This window comes from Pteropus medius, unplaced genomic scaffold (assembly GCF_902729225.1).
Source record: "Pteropus medius unplaced genomic scaffold, Ma_sr-lr_union100, whole genome shotgun sequence".
NCBI lineage: Eukaryota > Metazoa > Chordata > Mammalia > Chiroptera > Pteropodidae > Pteropus > Pteropus medius.
In genome coordinates, this window is record NW_024340692.1 from 20788386 (window position 1) to 20807001 (window position 18616).

Sequence of the window (18616 nt, forward strand, 5' to 3'; positions counted from 1 at the left end):
GGGGAACCAATTGGCGCTCGGCGAGGCGGCGGCCACTTCCTCGTCTGCCCCGCCGCGCGCTCGGGACAACTCGGGCGGCCGCGGGCGGGGCGAGAACTGCGCGGAGCCGCTCTCCCTGCGTCCGCTGATTCCGCAGCCAAGGGTGGGCGCAGGTCCTTGAAGGCGCACCGCTGCAAACCAGACAAAAAGAAACTCTGGGGCGCAGGGAGTGCTGGCTGGCGGGGCGTTCGGTTCGCTTTTCGTGCGTGGTCGTTAGGATTAGTTGCTCCAGGAAGCGAGATGTCGAAGCCGCCACCCAAACCGGTCAAACCAGGTAAGGGAGGTGCTCGCCGGGTCCTCCGACCGCCTCAGTGCCTTGCGCTCCTTCTGCCACTTGGCAGGGCAGACCAGGCACGTCGCCGGCCCTGAGTCCCGCTCTCGAGATACTACCCACCAGAATGGGAGTTGTTCGCTTTGTTGCGTTCGCTAAGGGGGAGGGATCGTTTTGGATAGCAAGAGGATTTCGAGGATTTTTAAAAAGTTTATTTTTAAAGGCGAGTCGCTCTCGGTTTTGCAACATTGACATTCGCTGCAACTTTCAAGAGGATGTGATGGATATGTCCCATTGAAGCTTTCCTGGAAGACAAGGCTATTGATATCCCTTTAAAAAAATTAAGTAAATGTCTTGAAAAATGGTCTTTTAGCCACTTCCTCTTTTTTTTCAGTGTCTGTCACTGTCAAGTTAGAGTTCTTGACCGGCCAAAGCGAACGGGAAGTGCGCTGCTTGCAGGGTGGGGTGGGTGACCGAGTCTCCTTTGGAAGTTTTGAGAGGAACAGCGTTTGAAATTGACCTCAGGATCTTGGGAAAAGCATTTAGAAAACTAAACTAGACTTCGTGGCGAGAATCTAGGCTGCAGTAGAGTAATCTCGGCTATTCGGAAGTGTCACTTTATTATGCTATGCAAGTCTTGTGCCTCTAGTCCCCTAGTGAATTTGGCCGGCTAAACTGGAGAGGGTGCGATTACTAAATTCCTAAAGCCATTGCTTTGGCCGATAGTCTTGGTTCATTTTTGATTCTATTCTTAGAATATTTTCTGTGATAGGGAGAAACGAGAATTTAAAAGGGACTGGTGAGTTTCAATTCAATATCGTAGTGCATTCATTTGTAGGTAATTAGGGGAAACGTAGGAAGTGGAAAATAAATAGCTCTGACATACTCTCGGATCTTTTTTGTACAATCTCATGTAACTTTAGTATAGCAGAGGCCGAATTTATCCGTTTACCTCAAATTTCCAAGTAACCTTGGTCGTGAAGCGTAGAGTTTCAGTGATTAATTTTTTCTAATTTTCCTAAACTTTAATCAAGCACTACAATCTTAATGATTATTTAGTTTTCTTTCTTTGCCCCGATACAGTGTCAGTTTCAAGCCATTTTATTTGGAAATTATGTACATACATATATAGAATAGTGATTCACTGAGGGCTTAAATTTCTGTAGGCAGGGTGTGGAGGAAGTTGCTGGGACTTTGGCTCCGTTGTGAGCAACCGTGGGCGTGGCCAGCTAGAATTGGGCTCTGTACTTCTTTAGTTGGGGGATCTGATGAGGAATTTGCATTTTAAGTCAATATGTAGGAGGTGGCAGCTTTTTACTCTCAGATGTAAATCAAGACCTCGAGTATCCAACAAAGCAGAGTTGTTCTTTGATAGCCAAAGTACTGTATTTTAAGGAATTTCCTGAGAAGCTATTCATGAGGTTTTTTAAATCTCTCTCGACACTAAGTGATGTCTGTGCTGCAGCTGGAGGGACATCGACAGTGATGTGTATGTGTGTGTGTACAAGAGTGTGTACATGAGTACTCATGTACACAGGGGTGTGATTTATGGATCATGGTGTTACCAGTTGGGGATACACTCCCAGGAACTATTTTTGTTGTCTGATTCTCCTTCTGTTCAGTAAATCAGAAAGTAAATGATTGAAAATGACTGTTGTTTAGAGAGAGCTTAGACTCTGCACTCATTTATAAGTGACATTGAAACTCAAATAAAGTCACCACAGAAATCATTTCTTCAGTTTACTAATTTACAAATTAATGAAAAATACTGTCAGTCCCACCGGCAACTTCGTGTGGCCTGATAACTGAAAACAGAACTGCCCTATTATAGTACATTTCCTATGTGCCAGGCACTGATCTAATCACTTTAAATATATTAACTCGTTTACTTCTTACAGCAACCCTATGAGGTGAGTACCACTACCTCAGGTGGGGAAATGAAGGCAAGGCACAGAAAGATTAATTGGCCCATGGTCAGCAGCTGGATAAGGAGGAGTGGGCAGGATTAGAGGCCAGGTAGTCTGGCTTCAGAGTCTGGGTTCTTAGCTATAATGGCTTACATCACAGTGCACCATCCACATGTGTATTTTAGAGTTGGTGGGCAGAAAATGGAAAGGAAAGTGCCTCTGGTCTTTAGTCAGACTTGTCACAAATGCACATAAAAGTCACTGCCTGGTTGGTAGCAGCAAGGAGAGTGATGATGAGTTTTGCTCTCTTGTCCTGCAGGCAAGCTACATGGGTGAAGATGTCTGAAGCAAGCTTGGAACTGGGGTGGGGAAGTGTATTTAATTTTTGTTTTCTTGATTTGTTAATATACTGCCTCATCCCAAGCGAGAGTAAAAAAAGATAAAGAAAGCAAAGTCAGGTAGAGGGAAGGAAGAGTAGTAAGAGGAAACCAGAAGAAAAGTTATCTTTCAGACACATGTAAGGTCCTGCACAATTTTTGAAAGAGGGCTGTAAATTTGGCACTCAGCTTCAAGTACGAAGATAAAAGATCAATCACAAGATTGCTAGTGTTCATAAAATTAAAATGTATTACTTGGCTAGGAAAAGTTATTTAATGGTACTGGAATCTGAGGTGAGCTTCTCCCATTGTTTTCTTGAAGTGTTGGCATGGACTGGACATCTCTACAAGAAACACAAGTGGGATATCATAGTAGTGGTCCATATACCTTCCTGCAAAGCAAGATCTGGTGGAATAGCATGGCTCACTTCATAGGCAGTACTAAAAGGAGGGGAGCTAGGTGAGAGAAGATAAAAGACTTACTGGAAAATTTTAGTAGCAAGGGACATTGAGCTATAATATGGGCTAATGTATCTATTGGGATGAATGGCATGTACCCCATAAAGGGAACTTTGGAGGATGCCCAGGCAAGCCCTGGTCAGATGCTTGTGGGAAAGCCCTGCCACTTAATTTCTTTTTGCATTTCCTTAAGTTTCTTCCTGAGGTTATACCAGAGGTCACTTTGTTTGAGATTCTGGCCACAATCAAAATTCTTTTGCTAACCACTTCTTAATACATGCAGCTTATATTTTAGGTCCTGTGCTATACACTGCGGTTCCAAGAACAGTGAAAGACTCAATGAGGGTGTTTAGTCTAATGGGGTACATTTATGTATCTACAGATAATGTCTTAGATTGTCCCATATCTATAATTGCATGGCTGATCTTGTCCATTTTGTTGAAAAAAAAAAAATCTTGTAATTAAAAATAAAAGTAATATTTTATTATAGAAAATATACTAGAGAAAAATAATAAATATATAAATCAAAACACAAAAATCATCCCTACTTATCATCTAGTGATAACCACTGTTTTCTCTCAGGTTTTCTTTTTTCTTCTTCAAATCTATTTCATTCCAAAAAGAAAATACAAACAATTATCTTCAGAATGGTGTCTCTGCTTGAAAAATCAGTTCTATCACATTTTAACCTTTCCTTGGTTTCTGATTTTTTTCTCTATAGGGTCACTTTTGGCCACTCCAGGTCTGTCATCAAAACCCTTTCCCCTAATTGTTAGATATGTTGCCTTGATACTTTGTCTGCTAAACTGTGCAACAGTTTTGTGGTTTTCAGCTCATTCTTAATGCGACTCTGTACTTTCTGCTGAACCAGCCAGCCTCTCAGTTCTACACATATAGCACTTCTGTTCTTTTCAGCCACCCTCCAAAGCCTTGCAGTTTAATTAGGGTGAAACCGCCTAGCCTGTTGGAGTACAGAAAACAACTTATGTTCTCACAATATTTTTTAAAAAGTGACTTTATTCTCAGATGATGTAAAAGTGGGCCAAATGATATTGAATGAGATTTGGACCCAAATCATTGCGTTTCAAGCAGGTTTGATGACCCTCCACTGTAGTTGGCAGCCTGATGTCTGACCTTGACCAATTCTTTTAAATGGCTTATTGATTTTGATCGTGGAAGTAAAGCAGCATAAATATTTCACATGTCTTGTGAAAATAAATTCATGGGACTTTAAAGAAGCAAATGTCAATATTTTGGGTTCTTGTGTATACACAGTAAAAACATCATAAGCTTCAAAGATGTCACACATATGCTGCTTTTATAACACCCTTGAGAGGAAAAAGGTCTTCATCTAAAATAATCTGAGCTTTTGTAGTTTTTTTCCCCTCTGAATAAATGAATTAGTCAGAGGTGCTCCATTTATAAAGTTAGAAGAACATCTTCAAAATTACAGAATGGTGATGATGATAGTAATAATTAACATTTATTTGACACTAATTAAATATCAGGCATTGTGCCAAGAACTTTAACTGCTCTCTTATTTGGTTATTTTAACTTCCCTAAAAGGTGGATCCTAATATCTCCATTTTATGGATTAAGTAGGACTTAGTGAGGTTAAGAAAAACTACTTGAGGTCTCAAAGCTAGGAGGTGGTTGGTTTGACCTGGAAATGGAACACAAGTCTTAACTAGAGTCTCTACATTTATGGCAGAGAAACCTGGGAGGATTCTGTTAGTAGGTTGGATAGGATTTTGTTGAGCTTCTGTTGTGTATTAACTTACATAGTTGTATTTTTTGCATGTGTTTTGTATAATTCCCCTCTTTCATTTGATCTGTATTGACTATTAGACACTTTTTGAGAGTAGAATAATCTTTTATTTCTTTATAACTGCATGACAACTGAACTTTTTATGCATGACAGATACATAAAAAGTCTTGATACATAAAGTCTTTCTGGAAGAAGGTAGATGAGACTAATTGGGCACATATTGTAGGTTTACTATAAAGTAGCAAAGGCTGGAGCAGTATACATCAGCACTACTTCTGGAAATAGTGGGGTCCTCTCCCTTTTGGGTTTTCTACATTGTCACTGCTTGATTTCATTGTAGCTAGTGACTTGCTTTTCGGACATGCCTCCGTGAAGAAGGAAAAGATATTTCATCTACCCTCTTAGGTTCTATGTCTGAGTCCTGTGAATTAAACTGAGAAAACAAAACAGATTACTAGGAGGAAAATTTAATACATACAAATTTAATTGATATTTTAAATTTTATGTCTACAGGGAGTATATAGTAAAGAAGTGAAAATGCAAAGAAGTGATTTGACTTGGAAGTTTGTATACCATTTTAACAAAGGGCGATACATTGTAGAGTAGTGACCAAAGGAAAAGGGGTGTTGGGCTTCTAGAGGAAGTAAATTGTGGGAAGGTAAATATATGGGGAAACTAATGGAAGATAAGGGTTATTTTAGTATGGTTTGTTTACACAGACTTGTCCAGGTACCATTTCCATCTCCAGTGATAAGAGTTGTTCTCTTTCTTATATGGGAGCATATTAGGGGAGCATACCTTCATAAGGGGAATTTATGCCCTGCTTTTAGGCAGATAGGCGGAGGGCACAGAGTTCTTCCTGTGTCTGCTTTTTCTCAATTGCCTTCAGCTCAAAATAATCCTTATGCCAAAGGGGCATATTTTGGGGTGGCAGATTTTGATTCCGTTTACCTTCTACCTCATATTTAATGAAAACCGTCACCAAAGTTGGCCTTTCTTACTTAATGCCCAGGGGAAAACAATGTATCAGAAAGGGAGGGAGGGAAAGAGAGACGCAGGAAGGGAGGGAAAGAGAGAAAGGGAGGGAGGGAAGGAAAGAGAGGAAGGAAGAGAGAGAGAGGCAGGCACTCCCCCTTTCAGTGGGCTGATGTGAGCTGTGAAGTCAATAGCCTCTTATCAATTTGTAATTCATACCTCAATAAAGCTAGGAAAAACAAAGATTCTCTATCATACAAATTAAAGGAGTTTGGGGAAAAATTTTTAGATATCAGTATAGAATGGTTCTTTTGAACAACTGCATGGTGCTCTATTGTCTTTATTTAACCAGACTCATATTAATATGCATTTAGATCATTTACACTCTTGTTATAACAAATAGGGTTATAATAGCCTGTTGTTTACCTGTGTAAGTCCACAGAAGAAAGGCTGGGATTGTTGTATTGTCAGAGGGTATGTGCCTTGCCATTTTCATAGACAGTTCCAAAATGCTCTCCAAAGAGGTTCTACCAATTTACCTTCCTGCCAAAAATGTGAACTTGCCTTAAACAGAAAAATTACAAAGCATGTGATAGATATTGCCAAAATGTGGTCAGAGAGCTGGGAAGTGCCAGAAAGGAACTGGAAGAAGTTGAGGTGTCACAGAATAGGGAAAATGTAAGCAGGGTCTTCAATGCTGAGTAAGAGCTTGGTAGGCAGGAAAGGGGGGAAGTCATTTGACTTGGGCAGAAATAACTTGATATGTCCTATCCACATTCACTTGACTGCACAGTGGCCGAGCTCTCTCAGAGAAGTCAGGGAGACTTGATATGTACACATAGATGAAAGAGAAAGCCATTTGTCTAGTGTAGCAGTCTGGAAAACAGTACTGCTCCACTCAGGAATCGATAATTCAAATGCCTACATATCAGCCCTTTACATATCTGTCAGTGTTAACAGTTAACAGTAGCTGTGGGTGTTTAGTTTGTAGCCATGGATTAAAGAGGGTCATAGCTTCAGATCTCTTAAACAAGTGGCCGGTGGGACTGTGTGATCACCTCTTTTTCATTCATTCTTGCCAGTCATTTCACACTTGACGTTTGGAATCTGTAGAATTTTTAGAAAGACACAAGGCAAATCCCTCAACTTACTCTTGGGGTAAGAGTTGCGGGAATTTGTGCATTTTGTTTAGTATGGGATTTTAAAACTGGTTAGCATCCTGTAGAATTTGATAAGTTACTTTCGTTTTATATTTGTGGAACCAAAGAATGCGTTCACATGTAGTTCCTTCCCAGTTTAGAGCTCCTCATTTCCAGGGAGCTTGAAGGTAATTTGAATTCATATTAAGGAAGACCCTGGGGACCAACTCAGTTTATACTCCTGCCAGAGGGGCTGCCTTAGGCCCTTCAGGAGGATCTGTAGGCTGCCCCAGGGAGTCTTTCTGGCAGCCCTATACGAGGCATTTTGCTTGGTTCTGAGAAATGCGTGGGTTATATGTCAGGATTCCCTCCCTCATGTAGGAGGAAAGATTTGAATAAAACTTACTTGCAAGAGACAAAGAAAGGACTTCCACTGGAGAGTATTCTGCAGTGGCTGTGTCTTCTAGGAACCTCTTGACTCAATCCCTGCTCGAAGGGAAGACACCTCCAAATTCAAGCTCTCTGAGCATGGTGAGGGCAGCTAGGCTGAGAGAAGCCCCACTAGCTAGTTGGCACAGTTGGCAGGTATCTCAGACTCTAAATTTGGAAGATGCTACAATCTAATATTTCCTTGCTTAAAAACCAGACTCTTATGACTCTACTTAAAATGTTGCCTACCCAGGTTTACAGAGTTTCCTGGCTGCTCCGGGGGCTGTTGTTTTGATGAGTCAGTGCAAATCAACAATAGCCCAGGGAGGACCTAAACTGAAAGTATTTTCACTGGTTTTTCAGGCAAGGAAACTGGCTATGAAATGGTGCAACAGAAACTGTACCCTCTAAATTTCTTTTTCTGAATAGTGTGCCAAACTTGAGATTGTTTTCAACCTTATTTTCCTTTCGGGGAATAAATTATTCTCTTTTATTTCTCTGTGCTTAAGTTCTAAATCTAAGTCATCAATGAGAACCTGGACCTGTGTTAAGGTGAAATGTGAAGTAGGAGTCACCGCTTATGGTGACTGCCCACTTCCACTTTCAAAGAACCTGTCCCATCCACAGGGCTGCTTCTGATCCTTGCCTAATGCCTTCCCGCTCTCAAAGACCACTTCTTTACCTGAATATACCTCTAAAGGTCCCTGGGACTTGACACTGGCGTGGTAGGAGCTCTGTTCTTCACAATGGGCTTCTGCCCATTTTTCAATTCTTGGTTGGTACTAGGTCTCTCTGATGTCTTGATATCTGTTCTGGCCTCTCTTGTTGACTGGCACCAAGATATCTGCTGCTTGGTCTGCCCCGAACCCTTATCATTGGCCTGCTTTTTTCCTGCTTGGATGCATGTCTCATATCTTTTAGACTTTTGGCTAACACACCTGTGCCTTTCAGATGGACCATGACACTAAGATTGGCCTGGGTCTGTTGGTACTCTTGAATGGATTTATTCTTGGATACCCTTCCTTTTTCAGACCTATCCTTAGGCAGACCTGAACACCATAGCTAGTTGTTCTTTGACCTTTGATTACTGCACCTCAAGGGACCAGTGCCATGTGCCCAGAGAGCCTTACTACAGTATCTCGGTCAGGACTGTCCTTGTTTTCTTTGTTGACATCACCTGGAACTTGGTTTCCTCTTATCTCAATTTCGCAGGGCCCCGAGAGAAAACTAACTCACTCCTTCACATCCGATGAACAAATTCACCTTCTGTGTTAAACTGATCATTGATTTATGGTAATCCCTTTCCCAAGGGTGCTTACATTAAAAAATAAGATAAGCGAAAAACAAGATTTCAGAAAGGAATTCCCTTTTCCAATGAACTATAGTAGTCTCCCTTATACATAATTTCACTTTCCACAGTTTTAGTTACCCACAGACAACCATTAAATGGAAAGTTCCAGAAATAATTCATAAGTTATTAATTGCTCACTGTTCTGAGTAACATGATGAAATCTCACGCCATCCTGCCCGGGACGTGAACCATCCCTTTTTCCAGTGGATCCATACTATATATATTACCCGCCCGTTAGTTTCATAGTAGTTTTCTTGGTTATCAGATTGACTGTCTCCGTATCACAGGGCTCATGTTCACATAACTCTAATTTTACTTAATAATGGCCCCAAAGCACTAGAGTAGTGATACTGGCAATTCAGATATGACAAAGCGAAGTGCTTCCTTTATGTGAAAAGGTATGTATTTGTAGGGAAAAAATATAGTATATATAGGGTTTTGGTACTATCTGCGATTTCAGGCATCCACTGAGGGTTTTTGAACATATTCCCTGAGGATAAGGGGGGCTTCTGTATTTCTGTACTTCTTTTTTTAAATGTTTTTTTTTTTTTCTCAGTTTGGTTAGACATTTATAGTTTATGAAGTGATCCCCCTGATTACTGTATCACTCATCTGGCTCTACACATAGCCATTAAAATACTATTGACTCTTTTCCTATGCTGTACTCTATATTCCCGTTACTATACTCTTTAATGATAGGACTTTAGGCATAAAGATGGGCTAATACAGTGAGTTGGAGGAGGAAGAGGCATAATATAGTAAATGGAAAATGAACGTTAGCTTTGGGGTGAAATTCTGGCCCCAATTTTCTTATTAACTTGCTAGGTCCTTGATAAGTGAGTACCTAGATCACCCTGGCCTTGTTTTTTCACTTGATTCTAAATGTATTTTTAAATTTTCATTGCTTTAGACCGACTTTTCAAATAATTCTCCAAATTTCTACATAATTTCATCCTGTGCTTCTTATAAAACCCTGGGACATTTTCGATGATACCTATCTTCCTGCTAATCCCTATGCTCAGTGCCATGTGAATGCAAACATATGGAGGAATTAAGTACTTTAATGACTTTTCATAAGTCCAGATTTTCATGGCAAACATGGAGAGAGAGGAAAGGATGGGAAGAGCTTTAGGGTGGAGACATAATATGTTCATAATTATGTCTGATCTGATTTCACTTAGGCTCTGGCTACACAAGGCAGTGGAGTTGTGTTTTGGTTGTTGCTGTTTTTTGTTTTGTTTTGTTTTTGCAGCTGCCTTGAGAAAGAGAACATTGAGGTAGCCATGCAGAAATGTGTCTGGATCCTACCTTCATGGCCAAAGAGACCCTTGCAAAATGTGGTTATTCAAAATGTGGTTATTCATAGGCCTTTGAGACTATGAAGACTTTTATGTTTGCAAAAAGCTAATTATAACTTGATAATATCAGCTCCGTAGGTTGAGGTTGAGGAATATATCTTTAGCTAGTTTTAAACATTAACTTCTTGCGAAATATTGTTCAGAATCCTTCTTTCTCCAACATTTTTTCTTTTCTTTTTTGGAGATAACAGTTTTAAGCAATGGATTCAAGTTCAGACCTTGCTTTATAGAAATTCTTTTAATTTTATTCCAGGAAGGAGAGTTTTCAATGCTTCTCTCTGGAAAAGGGACTATTCTTCCTCTAAGAAAGTAGTTCTCAGCCCACGCATTCTTCTGTCAATTAATGTAGTTGTCACACAAGAAACCAAAAACCTCTCTCTCTCTCTTTTTTTTTTTATTAGAAAATAACATTAATATATTTATAGGGATTCTGATATAGTGACAATTTTAAGAACATAGAATTGTACTAATGGGTATAAGTTTTATTGCTAAATCTCTAGAACTCAACAACAAATTCTGTTCATAGAACTATTATAGTGCTCTTGAGTATTAATTTTCCACTAAATATCTTTAAGATCGTAGTTAAAGAAGTGTAATTTCTTAAGATAGATGACAAGAGAAGACTGATTACTTCTATAGCTGGATAGTGGGTACTAAAGGAGGGCAAATTCCTAGTAATTATTATGAAAGTCTACAGTTTAGACGACCACTGTGTATTGGTGGAAAGCCAGCTGCCCTAGAGAACACCCGAGTTTTCCCTCTTCTATCTCTGCAAGTGGAGGTTATTTTCACTGTCAACCCATCCACATGACAAACAGCAAATAATTCTTCAGGCTCAAGGGTTTGGGAGGGGACTAAGGTTATTCCGAGAAGTTTAAGGGCAAATTCCAAATGTCTTAATCTCCTGCCTTCCCTTAAGTCCCTGCACAACCCCAGAAAGGAAAATGAGCTTCTGGGCATCCATTAATGAAAGAGTTAAAGTTCTTGAGCAACTTGCCACCTCAGCAGTGGGTGTGAAAGGTGCCTTGGGCCTTCCAGTAGTTGAAATTTGTCACTGAATCTAAGTTTGTGACCCTCAGGCCTCTAGTGGAGGGGACATTTTCATAAGAATGGTCCTATAATTACCCTATTTTAAATATAACCCCAGAAAACCACAGCTTTTCACTTGCTGACCTTTGTCATTCTCTGGGAAACTCTAGGGACTTCTCTGTCATTCTTTAGGGACTTTATTCTCGTGGGACCCTCTTCCTTCTCCCAGAATCTGACCTGGCTTGGGAAAATACCTGAATATTTCTTTGACCTTTTCTGGGAATCACCTGGACTCCTTGGGTCTTCCCAGACCCTTCAGACCTCTGTCTAGCTCCCCTGTCCATAAACAATCTCTACTTTCAGAACCAGGCAAGCTGGGGCATCCGCCTGCCTGCACTAACCACCTCCAGTTCCTCTGTCTATATACTATTCTGTATTCTGGGTCTGCCCTACCCTGCCCCTGCACCTCTTTGCATCAGCTACTCCTGTTATCTTTCCAAAATCAAAGTAGATGCCACCTCCTATCCAGCCTACATCTCCACTGTGTTACTTACATGTCCTCTGTAGTCTCATTTTGCAAGCATACTTCCTATTGCAGTTGCTTTATCTCTTCACTGATTTTTTTTTTCTTCTTAGTGGTGAGATAAGGGAGACAAAGAGGACAAAAAATAACTCATTAAAATACTCTGCGGATGAAGTACAAATAACTTTTAAGTTGTTCTTCAGTAGGGCATTAAAAAAGGATAAGTTTTCCTGGTTATGTATGGAATTCCTATTCTTTATAGACAATTTAGAAAATAAACTAAACATGGCTCATAGTTCTACTGCCCAGAAATAACTTAACATTTTGATATTGTTTCCTTCCAGTTTTTCTTCTTTGTGTATTTTTGTTTTATATATTGCCACTAGCCTTTTTTACATAACAGTGAAACATAAATGTATCTCCAAAAAGCTAATTTTTATTATTATTGTGGTAACCTGTATTCCAGCATATATATACATTTACATGTTCATACATTTCTGGTTTTTCTATAGTTATGTATTCATAGCTGTTATGGACTGAATGTTTATGCCCGCTGCCCCAATTCATATATTGAAGCCCTAACTCCCTGATGACCTAATCTAACCCTAATTAATTTCCCAAGGGGCCCACATAATGCGATTAGTGGTTTTATAGGAAAAGGTAGAGAGATCTCTCTGTGTGTCCAAAAAATTCCATTTGAGCACACGGTGAGAAGGGAGCCACCTGCAAGCCAGAAAGAGAGTTCTCAGCAGAAATAGAGTTGGGTAGCACCTTGGTCTTCCCAGCCTGTAGAACTGTGAGAAATAAATGTCTGTGGTTTAAGCCACCTAGTCTATGGTATTTTTGTTAAGGCAGCCTGAGCAGACCAAAGACAATAGCTAAAGGTTTGAAAAACAATAACTTAAAACTCACATTTAATTCTTTAATAGCCACTGAGAGATATATGATACTAGATGCTATCCTTTGTTTGAATAACAAAAGCATTACGATTTCTTTGCTGGGATATTATAAATGATAAATTCTCTCATATACAGCAGTCGGATTTTGATAAGGCTATCTTGCCAGTATGGATAAAGACACAAGGAATAAACTCCCAAATAAGTTAAAATTTATAGTATTTAATAATAGCTAACACTTATGTGTACATAAAATGCCTCAGGAACTTCACTCAGTAATTTATTTATGTTAATTGTTTAGTCTCATTTAATCTCAGCATGCCAGCATTAAAAGCTCAGCTCTCTGAACTGCATCCAGGGTGTTCAGAGTGTGGGCCCTGGAGCCAGGTAGCCTGGGTTTACACCCCATTTCTGCCCCTTTGTAGCTGTGTAGACCTGGACTAGTTATGTACCCTCTCTAACTTCAGTTTCTTCAGCTGTAAAATAGGGTTAATAATGTATTGAAGATTAAATGAGTTGCTGCTTGCCCACGCTCTGCGTGGTGTCTGACACGTGGTAACTGTCCCATAAACGTGAGTATAGATGGGTGATTTCATTTTGAATTAGGGATTTTGGTGTTAGGGGATTTTCTGTCTCAATCTTGGATGTATAGATTTATTTGCTCACTCAGTCATTTCGCATAGGAAGAGGCCGAGACCGAGATTGCTTTTGGGTCAGTGAGAGGCAGATTTGGACCCACAGCTCTTCACAATATACCATAATGCTCCTGTGGTCTGACTTGTTACTTATAGAAAAAGGGACCATAGGCTAGAAATCAGAAAATTTTTTCTATAAAAGGCCAGGTAGTAAATATCTTAGGCTTTGTGGGTCACAGATGGTCTCTGTGACCCACAACGGCTCAATCCTGCCGTTGTAGTTTGATGGCAGCCATAGTATGCAAATATTGTCTGTTTCCAATAAAACTTTATTTACAGATGCTGCAATTTGAATTTCAGATAGTTTTCATTTGTCTTGAAATATTATTATTTTGATTTCTCACCCCCTCTACTACACTAACCATTTAAAAATGTAAAGCCATTCTTAGCTCACAGGTTATACAGAAACAGGTGTTGCTGTCGTGAGCCAGCCCTTGGACTCATTTTGCCTTTTGCAGAAGGTGGCGTGACCACTGTAACCTTTTTTCAGTGAAATTCCAAGGACTGAAATAATTTTTTTTATTATTGATTATTATTTATGCCTACAGCACCTGGTCTTCCTAGGTGGTCCCCCATCTAATTACTAACCAGGCCCGACCCTGCTTAGCTTCCAACATTAGACAATCAGGCTTGTTCAGGGTGGCATGGCTGTAAACCATGGACCGTGGCTCCACTGGGGCGTGAACCCAGGACCTTCTGTGTGGAAAGCTGACGTGCTAACCGCTATACTATGGAACCACGTCCTGAAATAATTTTCTTCCATTCATCCCTGCGGTCTCCTCAGACTGACTTTGGAAGCAGTTTGTCTTGGGGTGAAGAGTCTTTAGGGGCCATTGCCCCCTCTCTAATTTTTAGCCAGTCGTGACATAGCTGGTAATGAACATGTCGTTTGAAATTTTGAACCCTGCTCTTTGGGACTTTTCTATTGCACCATAGAGAAGAAATAAAAATAACCCGCAATTATGGCTCCTAAAGATGTAAAAGTAACTAAGTTTACTGAAAGGCACTGAAAAGTGTAAGCAAAAGAAAAAATGGATAAGAAAGGCACACTGTTAATAAACAGAACCCTCTTGTCAGAAAATACACTGGCTACTGTTTTTAATGAGTCTGCCATTCCTGCAGCTGAAATCAAGACACGTTTCAAATTCTTTAGGTTTCATTTTGGATTGGGTAAGGGGAAGCCACAGGGAAGTGGTGGTGTTGGAGTAAAGAGAGATAAAAATATTTTGTTCATAGTCATTTTTATTAGTTATAGCCTTTAAAGGTATATATGAAAATAGAATTCATTGGATTTGAGAGAAGAAACTTATTCTTTACATCAGAAACTCTTGGACATTGCTACATTCACATAATGATTTTCTTTGCAAGTGTTATAGCCTCTGTGTTTTATTTTCAAGAGCAGTGGGCTTTTGTGGAATGACATGAATAGAAAGAGCTTCACCAAGAAGGCTGTTCTGAGCTAATCACCTCTTTTATGAGCTTTTGGAATCCATAAAGCCCAGGGAGCTCTGTGTAGACCCAACAGAGCACAGCTGTTTCCTTTCACTCCAGCAATCAAATGGCCTTGACTCGTGGATACGTGGATACTATCACATAGACTCTTTCTGTTTTGGTTTTGAGCAGAAAACATCCTGTTACATGTTTAATGGAATAATTTAAATATGCCTAGTAGAAATAATACTTTTACTTTGAGAATATTCAGAGGGGGTGACACTTTTTAAAATACACACAGCATGTAAATTAAGTTAATAGTCCCCATGTTCTCTTAGACAAATGTGAGAACTATATGGATATGATAAATTCTTAGTTTTCCATGTTTTTCCTTTGTTCAGATAATTCTCTTCCTCAGCTTTCTTTTTGAAAGCTCTAATATTGGTTATAATCTATATGTTTTTGGGAGAGATAGGAGAATGTTATTTTTTATACGCTAGCGGAGTTTTGAAATTCACCAAACAGAGGAAATAGTACTTATTCTTTTAGAGTGTCTTGTAGCAAAATTCCTGATTTGATCAGATAGTCTGAAGGAGTGGCTTTCAAATGTTTTTTGACCTCGATCTTCAGTAAGATACATGTTTTACTTAATGATCTGGTACATACAAACAAACACTAAATATAGGGGTACATAGTAGTCTACTGTAGCCTCAAATTTCTTCCTAAATCTGCCATTCAGCTTTGGCCAACTGGCCAAATGGAGGAATGCCTACTTCAGTGTCATTTCTGGCACACCTAGACTTGTACTAGAAAAAGGATTGCAGATTGCATAGGAAACCGTCTTGTCTAACCAGTGTAGTGGCACCAGTAATGCAAACGAGACATGCCATTTGAATTTATTGTTATCTTAATATTCACTTTGAAAAACAGGTAAGCACTCTAAATGTAACTTATTCCGAATGTCCTGTTTTATGCTTTATAAATGAAAATTCTCTCAATTGAAAGTTTAAATGTATTTTTATTATTGGAGAGTAAAATGTTGCTATAATTGATGATTGTGAGGCTGCAAATTTTATATGTCCAAAAATTATTATATAAATAGTAAAAATTATTGATATAGATGGAGAGTTAATGTTGAGAAACAGCAATTGCTAATAATTTTGGGGCAACCATTGTGTCCTTTGTGTGAGTGCCGTTAGTGAAATTGCATCATTAGCATTAAGCAATCTTCAAGCCCAGATGAAGAGGAGGTAGGTCTTGATCTCAGCCATTTTCTATTAGGGAAGAAGGAAAGCTTACTAAGTTGGTGGCAGTATCACCGCAGGCGACAGCTAAGCTGGCAGAGCTAGCACCAAAATATTTTTCTTTTGCACAGACCTCATTTGAGAATGTTTACTCAGTTTCACACAAGTCTCATCAGGCTGCTGTTGATAGTGTCAAAGAATTATGTTAAAAATGTTGAGACTCAGTGTACTCTACAGTGACACTGCAGTGACACTGAGCAGTGACACTGTCCCGGAGGGGGTCTCTTTATACGTAATATCTTAGTCCTACAAAAGATACAAGGAAGGTTTTCTAGTTATGTTCCTTCCCCCGAAATGAAATTTAAGATCTCAACGGCATGGTAAGACAGATAAAAAATGAATTAATGCTACTGCTAAATGATTTTCAGTAATGGTTGTACCAGTTTACATGCCCACTGGTGGTGTCTGAGAGTTCTGCTTGGTTGTTCTATATGTTTCTTAACACTTAGCATTGTCAGTATTTTTAGATGCAGCCATCATAGTACGTATGTAGTAGTTATAGTCATTTTAAATGAAGTCCTAAATGTCTCATGCTTCCTGAGTTCTTAAGCAGAACATAAATGAAATAATTGGTCTGTTATAGACAGCTAAGGGTCTGATATTCGAAAAGGCATTTCTCTTTCTGTATATTCTATGTCTGTCCATTATAGTGAGAAGTGCTTTTTTAATGCTGTCTTAGTGGCTGACTCTAGAAGCTTCTCTTCCACTCCTTCCCCAACAAAGAATTAAGTAGCTTAGAAATTTTATGTTTGAGTCTGTAAGCTGCAAGTTCATCTGGGTGCTATTTCAGGGCCTTAGAGGTATAGCAATCCATACTCTGTTTGCAAACCTCAGAAACCAAATTCTTTTACCCTTCGCCTGTACCAGGCCCAGTCTAAAAACCCCTTCCTTCTAGCTGCCTCAGCTGCTGTGGACAAATAGTTTATTGATGTATGGGGTGAGCCCAACTCCAAAGACAAATAGTGTTTGGCTGATGACTGACTACAGAGGACTTCTCTACAGGGGCAGGGTGAGGTTGCAGAGAAATGGAAAGGGTGTGACTGGCAAGGCGAGGAGCCAGCACAGTGAAAAGGCATCCAGGGACCAGCTGCTTGGGGTGTAATGGGAATTTACTTACCTTGTTTACATCAGGAAGCCAGTTCTACTGAAATCCTTAATACCATTCACATGCTAGTTCATGTGAGTTCCACATAAAGCATCAGACAAAAGATTGGGCCTCTTTCCAAACTTAATTCAGGGTGAATTCCAAGGTGATTTCAGGTAATTCACTCAGTCTTCTTAGCTCTACTTTTCTCTCTTTGTTATGTATAACCAGACTTCCATGAGAAAATGATCAAGATGGACGGTGCCTGAAGAAGGCATCTAAGTTAGCCTCCCCTGCATATGCAAGAACATGACTAGTTTAAATTTGTGAATCTGCCTTCTTTAAATAAATTTGGAATTGATCAGTGTCTGCCCTTGATGATTTATTAATATGTTTATTATTATTTTTTTAGATGTCTGCAAGGACAATACTGTAGAAACAGAGTATCTTGATTTCTTGTATACTTTTAGAACATCACTCACAATAGAGTTGAAAATGACCAGTGTATTAAGTATTATTAAACATTATTCTTTTGAGAGACTATCCACGGTTGGTAAACTGTAAACATGAAAGTCATCTGGTTTTGTTTTTTTTTTTTTTTATTTTTTTTAAATGCAGTTCTTTCATATCCTCTGGTTGTTCCTTTTGTATTCTTTCATTTCTACTTGACTTAGTTTTGAGAATGGAATAAATTAAAGCCCAGACTTTTATAATATAGAGAGTAAAAGGGATCCACAAGAGGGAAATGTCCCAACATTAATTGATAAATAGGATTGTGTGTGTGGAAGTATTTCTATAGCGTTAAACAAAGAGAATGTTCCTTTGTATAACAGCCTAAAGAGTTGCCTGACATTCAAGTGTTTATCAAAGTGCAAGTAAATCTCCCACTTCCTTTTAGTTGTGAACATTTTAAAAAAGACAATCACAGAAGATATAATTACAAAAACCAGCAGCTTTGTCACACTCCAGGTATTTTTTTCAAATTCTTTATACTGAATTTTATTTACGCTTATTAACTTGACATTGGATCTTGTTTCCAAAATTCCCTCAAAGGAAAAAGAAAGTTCTGTCAGTATTGATTTTGGTCACGAGTTGACTGCTTCCTGTATAAATTCTTGTTGGAAAGTTTGGAAGTAATCAAGATAGTCTCCCCTCTCAGAGAGAGCCAATCTAATCAGCAGAAAATACTCTCCTGGCAACTCCTCCTTCCGCTTGATGTTTCCTTTCTCAGGCCTGTGGGTGAGGGTAAAAAATAAACTCCAAACAAAAAAATGTCACCTTTTCTTCAGCTTGTTAACTTCCCTAGGTAGAACAGAAAAGAAGTGGCACTAGAATTCATATTGCAAAAATCGTGTTTTCTTGCAGACACACCAACGACAGGGACGGGATCTGAGCTGCTCTTCTGTATTAGGACATTTTAGAAGAAATAATGCTTCCCCTTCCCCCATGAAAGTACTTTTATTGTCTTCATTGGTCATAAAAGTAATGCATTCTCAGTATAATGAATATAGAGAATACATGTAAAGTAGAATGTGAAGTTTCCCCATAATTGGTGCTGTCATTTAAGATTGTGTGTGTGTG

General features: G+C 39.2%; 1 protein-coding gene and 1 pseudogene across 1 annotated transcript in view; one reads left to right on the plus strand and one right to left on the minus strand.

The window, feature by feature from the left end:
* Window positions 1-4: 4 nt before the first annotated feature.
* The window catches only part of OSTF1 (osteoclast stimulating factor 1), a 50778-nt gene continuing 32166 nt past the window's right edge, over window positions 5-18616 (plus strand). Inside the window, exon 1 of the mRNA XM_039843359.1 lies at window positions 5-313. Coding sequence (XP_039699293.1) covers window positions 280-313 — 34 coding nt within the window. The 5' untranslated portion in view covers window positions 5-279. The remainder of the gene's footprint in view (window positions 314-18616) is intronic.
* Window positions 13756-13872, minus strand: LOC120598080 (uncharacterized; annotated as a pseudogene).